The 9,064-nt window shown below is 38.6% G+C and overlaps 1 protein-coding gene across 3 annotated transcripts in view; it reads right to left on the reverse strand.

Moving 5' to 3' along the window:
• Positions 1–8,193, reverse strand: part of tekt2 (tektin 2 (testicular)) — a 56,945-nt gene extending 48,752 nt beyond the window's left edge. Inside the window, exon 1 of one of the 3 annotated variants that reach the window (XM_039740465.1) lies at positions 8,141–8,193. In XM_039740465.1, the coding sequence (XP_039596399.1) occupies positions 8,141–8,174 (34 nt within the window). In that variant the 5' untranslated portion in view covers positions 8,175–8,193. Of the gene's footprint in view, positions 1–6,242; positions 6,289–7,057; positions 7,242–8,140 lie in introns of those variants that run through there. The other 2 variants (XM_039740467.1, XM_039740466.1) reach the window with 2 other exon arrangements.
• Between the last annotated feature and the right edge of the window lie 871 nt (positions 8,194–9,064).

Consider the following 9,064-nt stretch of genomic DNA (forward strand, 5'->3'; position numbering starts at 1 on the left):
CAAAGCTTCATGATGCTCAAACAATGATGGACGGATTAAAAGGCAGAAGTCTACATGACCTTCCGTGAGAATCCTAAATCCAAAGAGGACTGTTTCATTTATATTAGGTAGAATGCCCAGAGGGGACTGGGCGGTTTCATGGTCTGGAATCCCTACAGATTTTATTTTTTTCTCCAGCCGTCTGGAGTTTTTTTTTCTGTCTCCCCTGGCCATTGAACCTTACTCTTATTCGATGTTAATGTTGATTTATTTTGTTTTATAATTGTGTCTTTCATTTTTCTATTCTTTAATATGTAAAGCACTTTGAGCTACTGTTTGTATGAAAATGTGCTATATAAATAAATGTTGTTGTTGTCGTTTACCCACCTTGTCAATTGTGTAATGCGTTTTTTGAACAGGTTTGATGCATGGAAGTGATCACTCGTACTGCGGTCAGTCAGTTCACGTGAGCTGCTCTCTAGTGCGATGTTGCGATGTCCACGGCTTTATTTAATGTTAGCTAAAACCCGACACTTAAAGGTTTCTCACTACAGCAATTTTAACTCATTACAAAGTGATCCAAAGTCTCATTTATACCTCGTGTCTTCTCATTAAACTTGTAACTGGCGAATAAAGTATTTAGCATTTTCTTCAGCGCTTTGGGAGCTCTTCCTTCTTTTCCACATACTGCGGTCACAGTCAGTTCACGTGATTATGTGGGAGGCGTGATGATGTCACATGCAGCTCCGCCCCCCACGTCCATCGAGGTAACGTCCATTACAGTATATGGAGAAAAATAGGTTCCAGTTATGACCATTACGCGTAGAATTTCGAAATGAAACCTGCCCAACTTTTGTAAATAAGCTGTAAGGAATGAGCCTGCCAAATTTCAGCCTTCTACCTACATGGGAAGTTGGTGAATTAGTGATGAGTCAGTCAGTCAGTCAGTCAGTCAGTGAGTGAGGGCTTTGCCTTTTATTAGTATAGATTTATTAATTTATCTTATTTTAGTTTATATTCACAGCTCAAAATACCCGATATTGTGAAAATAATCCAGTAGCATAATTATGTTTTAAAATATATGTTCCCCTTTTTCAATTTTTCTCTCTCTTCCTCTCAAAATAGATAGTTGAAATATCATATTTTTTTTGTTCTTAAGATCAGCCATATCAAACATATTGCATACCAGGGATTTTTCCTGCCTTGCATCCAAACCTTTTGGGGTAGCCTCAAGGTTTCCTGTGATCCTGCTCTGCATAAACAATTTTATATAATGTATATATTGTTCCTAATCTCAGATGCTGTCTCTGTCATTTTGTGCACCTCCATATACCTATTACCTACTCTTGCTCTGCTCATTATGCATAAGCTATTCAAGTCTCACTGCCTCTAACCTTGACACTACATGTTTGTTTTTCTTTGTTTCCCTCAGTAGAGCTGGTGGGGTCTGCACACTGATTTAAACCTAAGAGCCTTTTTCTTCCTAAGCCTCCATGATTTTCATGATCACACCTGTCAGAACACAGCAGAATCTGTTTTCTGATTTTTGATCTTTTCAGGCATGCAGGAGGCAAAATTCTGTGTAAATTGTATGTGCCAGAGATGGAATCAGAGATCAATATGGCTGGTAGAAAAAGCCCAGAATGGGAGATTTTTGAATGCAATATTGAAGGCATTCATTATATGCATATTGTCTTGAAGCAGGATATGTTGCGTGTTGCAGACATTCAGAGTGAAAAACCATCAAACCTTAAAATTCACCTAAATTTCATTATAAATTGTCCCATTCTGGGTAATAAAAGGAAAAGATGGAAAGTGTCAACAGTCTTTGCACATTTGTTCAGCACAAATGACATAGAAAATATTAAAAAAATAATAAAATGTATAAAATTGTTCATATCTGGTTTTGATTATGCTTGTTTTTAATCACACAAAAACAAAACCAGATAGTAAACCAGGTAGTGTAGTAAGCTTCCACAAATATTAAACTAATATTATCTCCAATCCCATTAAGTGTACAGTTCTGTCTGATTGTGACACAAAACTAAACTCCATAGTAGCTCTTTAATCATACCATAAATTACTAAAACTGAAATTAATAGATACAGTGGAACTTCGGTTCATGAACGTCTCAGAACACATACAAATCGGTTTACGACCAAAAAGTTTGCCAGACTTTTGCATCTGTTCATGACCACAGACTCGGTATATGAACAAGCCAGTTTCTCTTTCGGTTTGTGCGCGCCAATGGTTTCTGCAAGTGTTCAGCCTCTCCCTATGCATTCCCTGTGCAGACAGAGAGACAGACACAGACACACACACACACACAGACGTGGGCGTGTGTGAGAGATACACACACAGACGAGCGTGCGAGAGAGAGACTGTGGTATAGTGGGTCTACAGCCCTCTCATCAAGCGCCAGTTGTTTTGAAATAAATAATCACCGCGGTTGCGGCTTAGTGAGGGGGTGTGGTGGCTGTAGCAGATCTCGAGGCGATCTGCGGTGAGGGCGTTTCTCACCTAGTGCACAGGTGAGGGACTGCCCACATCCGTGATTGTTCCTGAGGCTGCTAATGTGCTGCAGCTGCTATGACCCCTCTCAATATAAAGAAGCGCGACTCAGTTAAAAAGGATCAAAACGGAAAGAGAGAAAAGTACGGAGGTTGCAGGAGGAAGCAGGAAGCAGTGAGGAGAGTGAGCAAGTCAGTGCAGCAGGAAGCGAGCAAGAGCAAGCTCGCAGCAGCTGAGAAGGCAGCCTGGGTGTCTGGCCAACACCTGGGAGTAGTAGTAGTTGTGGTCACTCCCACAGAGTTTGCTTCAGAGGGCGGGAGTGACCGGAAGGCGCAGTGCTCTCCGCAGAAGGTAGCAGGAGTCGGGACTTGGTGTTCCCTGCGTGAGAGCCTTGGTCGCAATTCCCAAGTAGCTGTCCAGAGGAGCCGACCGGAGCCAAGGATCGGTAAGGCAACAGACAGCAGAAGCAGGCACTGAGAAAGTAAGCTGCAGAGAGAGCGTCTCGCCTGCTATAAAGTCCAACCGGGAGAAGCAGGTGAGACGCTAGTTTGAAAGAGACATCGGGCTTGTCATTGATTTTAAAGACTGCTTCCTGATGAACGTTTTAACCTCGTTTTAAAGGATTGTTTTTTTTTTTTTTTAATAGTGTTTTTAATGTCCACATTTTCTTTTATGGATTATTTATTTATTGAACTCTTTTGAATCACTGCACTATTTAATTGAACACTTCGTTTTTGTTTGACTATTTTAAATAAAAGCATTTTGCACATCATACACTTGCTTTGTTATTGCCTCACTGTCTAGCTCATCGGTAGCATTACCGACGGTGTTGGGTTCAAGGGCTCCCCAACAGCAGATGGAAGCATGGAGCTGAACCCGCATCGTCACAGAGACACACACACACAGACTGGCATGCGAGAGACAAACACACACACACACGCACGAGCGAGAGAAAGACAGAGACAGCTGGACGCATAAGGCTTGCTTTTAAAGAGACAGATCCGAGCATTGTTTTAACCTTGTTGTATTTAATGAAGACTTTTTTCTATTGGATTTTAACCTCCACTTCACTTCACTTCTGTTTACAACGATCGGTTCATAGCGTGCATTGTTGCAATGTTACTTTTCTTGGTGGTTTATTAAATTATGGATTTCTGAAATGTTCATTTTTTTCCTTGTGCTTAACACTCATTAAAAAAAAGGTGTTTTTAACAAGCGGTTCATAGCGCTAGAGCGCAAACTCTTGCAGTGTTATTCAGTGTTTTTACATTTAGTTTACCACTACACTGTGCATTTTATGGCATAATTAACTATATGTGTGCTTAAAAATCTTTAAAAATATATATTTACATACAATTCGTACGGTCTGGAACAGATTAATTGTATTTACATACAATCCTATGGGGGAAATTACTTTGGTTCACTGTAAAAAATAAAACAAAAATGTCTTTATGAAATAAAAACTAAATTAAAACTAAAAGTGTATGATGGAGAACAAAAACTAAACTGAACTTGCAAGTAAGGTCAGAAAAAATATAGAAATAAAAACTAATATAAAAAGGCAAAACTAAAATAATCTTGCACGGAACACACATGAAATGTATGTGTTCCAAATAATGATATAATATGTACCCTATACAATTCAAGGCATCTCACATCCAGATAAATAGACAAGCTGGGAGAACTTTATTTACGACTGAAACTGCATCGGTCGGGGATGGGACAGCAGGCTGCCTGCTGTTGGTACTGATCGACACCAAATACCCCATATGAAACTCCCACCTTAGCCAGAATGAGATTTCCTAGTAAGAAAAAGAGTGAAGGTGCACTAAATTCAGAATTGTCTACTTGTGCTGACCAGTGCTACAGGATTAAGATACACTTTCCATAGTCAATTCAGATTTTTATTAATCAATTTGAGAAAACTAATAAAATTAGTAAAACATACAATATTACCGTTAAACATTACGCATTTTGTATGCACTGTGTTACGTGTGTTCTTCCACGCAGGAGTTACTATTACCCTGCTGCTCCATTTCTCCTCAAGTTACTAAATTTTCCAAAGTTGTTAAAAAAATTTAAAAAATCAGATGCACAAGCATGAGACACCTATGATGCCAGGTGGCAGTTGAGGTCCTTCCATATATTTTACTACAGGACACTAATGTTTACAAATTAGTGTTGCTGGGAACTGCCCTGCCATGTCATAACCCTGTAATAATGTCAGAATCCAGGATGCAGTTCCTCACACAAAGTGCTGCAGAAACCTTGAGCCATTCAGTAAGTCCCCAGGACTAAAACATTGCTTTAGTTGATAAACATATTTGTGCGTGTAAAGGTAGATATGGATGCTGAACATTATAAAACACAAAGTTAGCCTCGAGAATATAAAGCAATGTGTACATACAATTCTCTCTCTCTCTCTCTATATATATATATATATATATATATATATATATACTATTTTAAATAGGTTATTTATGCATTAAGCTCTTTATATTCTTTATAGCTGATGCTAAAGATAGTTGACAAATACATTCAGCTCAAGCATGTCATGCAAGACCAATCTTCTTCAGTAAATATCAAACATACTTCACAGCACACCACAATGTTGATAATTAGTCATTTGACTTTGCCCCACAGATTTAAAAACCAGAATTTGATTATCTAAATAAAGATACACTTGCTTATAATGGCAGTAGCTCTTTGAGAAATACAGACATTCCCTTAGCTCCATTACTTAATTTTCGTCTAACCGGTGCTGCATATCTTATATCTAAAGTGACTGTAAAATTTAACATTCTTCATTAAATATCACATTTATAATGTGTTTAGAAAGTTTAATTACTAAATACAGGATATTTTTGTAGGAATTGCTCAAATTCTGACTACAACATATTACATTACAGAAACTATCAACCTGGAACATGTTTTACAATGATCTGCCTCAAGAAGACCAGTGACATGATGAAGGACCGCATTGGACAACATTTTCTGCTCTTTCCTGGGCTGCATATACTTTGTCTTATAATAAGTTATACTAGTTTGCATGTATGAATGGTGGCACAATGTGCAGTGGAGGAAACATCCCAGAGACTGCTTTTCAGATATAATCTCTAAACTGACCTGACATGTGTGAAAGAGACGGTTTGGTGCCTCATCTAGGGTTGATTCCTGCCTTACATCTAATGCTGCATACATGTAAAGACAGCCTCCAACCTCTGCAATCACCTCATTCAGGTAAGATAGTTTGAGAATTGATGGATGGATTAACCATTTTGATAACTTTACAAAAAGAAACTTATTAACTACACTATATTTACATTACTTCTAGGTATACATACAGAAACATGCAGTTTGGAATTTAATTACAGTTGATTTTAATTACATGAATGGATGCATTTACATACTGTTTATATACATATGACATAATTAACTAGCAATATTTTGTGCCTATCTTGGGAGCATTATAAGGGAGGGAAGTAGGAACTCCTCTTAGCTTGTTATTCATTATTCTGCAGGACAAAAGGATGCAAGCCAAGAGTCATATTCATTCAAGGCAGTCCAATGTACAGTCTCCAATAACTTTAAAAATTAATAAAAATTATTTAAAATCCTGCACAGTTTCAGCGCTATAGAGGTTACAGCATACAGGATGAAAGCCCATGCAAGTTTATTAAATAATGTATTGCGGGCGAATGAACTAACTGAATTAAGATGTTTCAACCCAGAGTAGTTCTATACTCACTGACCATGACACCGGGGAATTGCTACGTGTTGCATGTAGATTTCATTAGCACACACTTTTCATCGTACTCTGTACAGAAATCAATACTGACTCTGTGAACCAATGGAATGTACGCCTTCATTACATATATTTCTGTGACCAAATGCCTTCAGCAATTAAACACTCCATTCTTTTTAATTGATCAATAATGAGTTTATGGTACGCTTGGCTGCTGACTAGAGCTAATGGAAGAATAAAACCCGGCATCCGGCGACTCTAACACGGGAATAAGATCCCTTTAAAATTGAATGAATCGATGGGCAGATAGCGTACTCTACTGCGACTGTGGCGACTATGGACTGCAAATTACAGTTTAGCTAGATTTATTTCTTCCACTGTGTTAAAGTCGCAAAGTGAAAACTACACGACAAACACTCGTCCCTTGTTTAAAAGTGAACGCAACTTGCCAGTTCTAATTCATGTTAAAATTCTACGTCACCTATTGAATTCTTTCCTCTTCATTTGAATGTTTAATAGGATTAGGATTAATGATTTCACGCTTTAATTAAAGCATTAACACTGAAGTGAAAAGCACCACCAATAAAACACAATTCATACACATCGAGTGAAGGAAGGAAAAAAACGTCACGCCTATTTCGGTAAAGTAGCAATGCACTATTTCACGTTTCCTTTTAGAATTCACCAAAATATTACGCCTCGCCTTACACCACAAGAGTCAATCTCCGTTTTTTGTGTTAATCGATTATGATATCAAACTGGATGCAATTATTTTTTACATTTCAAAACATCAGTAATTTTCCTACTTTACCCAACACTTACCTCACTGTCACTTCGGCGCCTGCCGTTTCTATGTGTTCCCAGCTTCGTCTCTAGGCAGCAGGTGGTGAATAGTACAACAGTGGGCGGATACGAACTTGCGGCTGCTATGACTATGCCAAACAGAAAGCTGATATCCATCAAAGGGGAAACTGAGTGGAAGCCTGAAACCACGCGCTAACCTTGCCTAGTACTTATTTAGCTGTGAAAAGTGCATAAGATTATCTCTTTGAGATAGGTGCAAATATATGCAATGTGAAGTCAAGCAAAATGACTCCTTTTATTGGCTAACTAAACAGATTACAAACACGCAAGCTTTCGAGGCAATTCAAGCCCCTTCTTCAGTCAGTTTGTAATACAAACTCAAACTCAGGGGGATATATTGGCCGCACATTGAAAAAGTGCCAGTCGACGGGCAGCATTCATTTCTAAAATATACAAATACAGTATTATTGTTAATCAATTAGTTAATCTACAATACTACATTACTACAATAATGCAGCTAGTGTTACGAGTTTACTCGACGTGTTTATTATAAAATCTAGTTTTCCAGTTCAAATGTCGTTAAATGCAGTCTGACTTCTCAGTTGGCTGCGTTTGGCAGACACAGGAACGTTAAGATTGGGTTTGATGTCGTGCACGGTAGCCAACCACAATGTTGCATGCAGATACTCATCTGTAAGTCTTGAACGTAACGCTGATTTGCTAATCTTCATTGATGAGAGGTACAATTCGCATACGTATGCAATGCCAAATATTGCCATGATTCTGGCAGCGGCTTTAACAAGTTTCGGAAATCTTTAGCGTGACACAAACTTGTAAGAACACCAATATCCATATATTTCTGTTTAAGCACAGTGTCACACTGCAAGTCCACAATCTCCATCTGTAAATCTTCTGAAACATAAGCAACGTCCACCGCAAACGGAGTCGCAAAGCGTACAAATTGAGGTTCAAGTGCACGGAACTCCACGAAACATCGATCAAACTCTTCAATTAATTGAGAAATTATATCTAAGTAATATTTGAAGCGCTCTGGTTCGACGCGTACCAACGACTGCATAGCTGAGAAATGAGCCAAATTACCAGACTGCAGCTGTTTGGCCCGCAAAGGCAGCATACATCTGAATGATTTGACACTGTCGTTCATCATCGTAATCACCTGTGGCCTCATGCATAACGCCGTGCGTGGAATTCGCACTCTAACATTACGTAAACATGGGAACACGGTGGCGGTACTGTCTCTTTCAAACGTACTAACACCCCATTCCTGTCCTTACTTTTCTTTCTCTAAATACCGAATCACCACACAATCAGCTCTGTAATAAACGTTAAGCCATCTGTAAGCTTACAACGATGATTCTTCAAAACGTTTAAAGAACATTGAAATATCCTCGTAGTACGTGTTTAAGTATTCTATCAATCTATCCTTCTAGCATACAGCAATCAATCAGGATCAATCTGTGAACTAGCTAGTGCTGCGGCACCATGTCCTCACATGTTTAATTATTACCAATATAGATTATTTAAATGAAGTTAGTTTTATCTGTATAATATAATCAACATATTTTGCTGCATTTCATCTTAAAAATGATATCGTCATCATATGTAAATACGCGCTTTATAAAGTGTCGCAGGTTGTGCAATATTATAACCGAAGAGCAAGGTTACAGTGAGGTAATTGTACTTATAAGTACAAACTGTTCTACAAGGAGCACTTGATGGACTGATTGATTGTGTTTAAAGTTCTTGGGATGAAACTGTTTCTGAACCGCGAGGTCCGTACAGGAAAGACTCTGAAGCGTTTTGCCGTGGCTGAGGCAGCGTGTGCTTGATTCTGTATCTCCATTCTCTTTCCGATCAGCTGCTGCTGTGATTCACCACTCAGATACAGTAATATAAATACTGCGAGTGGTGCAGTGAGAGTAATATGGAAAAAGATGATCCGCTGTGGCAACTCCTAACGGGAGCAGCAGAAAAAGAAGGTGCAGTGAGAGTAACAACGCTAAA

Source organism: Polypterus senegalus, chromosome 17, assembly GCF_016835505.1.
Source record: "Polypterus senegalus isolate Bchr_013 chromosome 17, ASM1683550v1, whole genome shotgun sequence".
Classification (NCBI taxonomy): Eukaryota; Metazoa; Chordata; class Cladistia; order Polypteriformes; family Polypteridae; genus Polypterus; species Polypterus senegalus.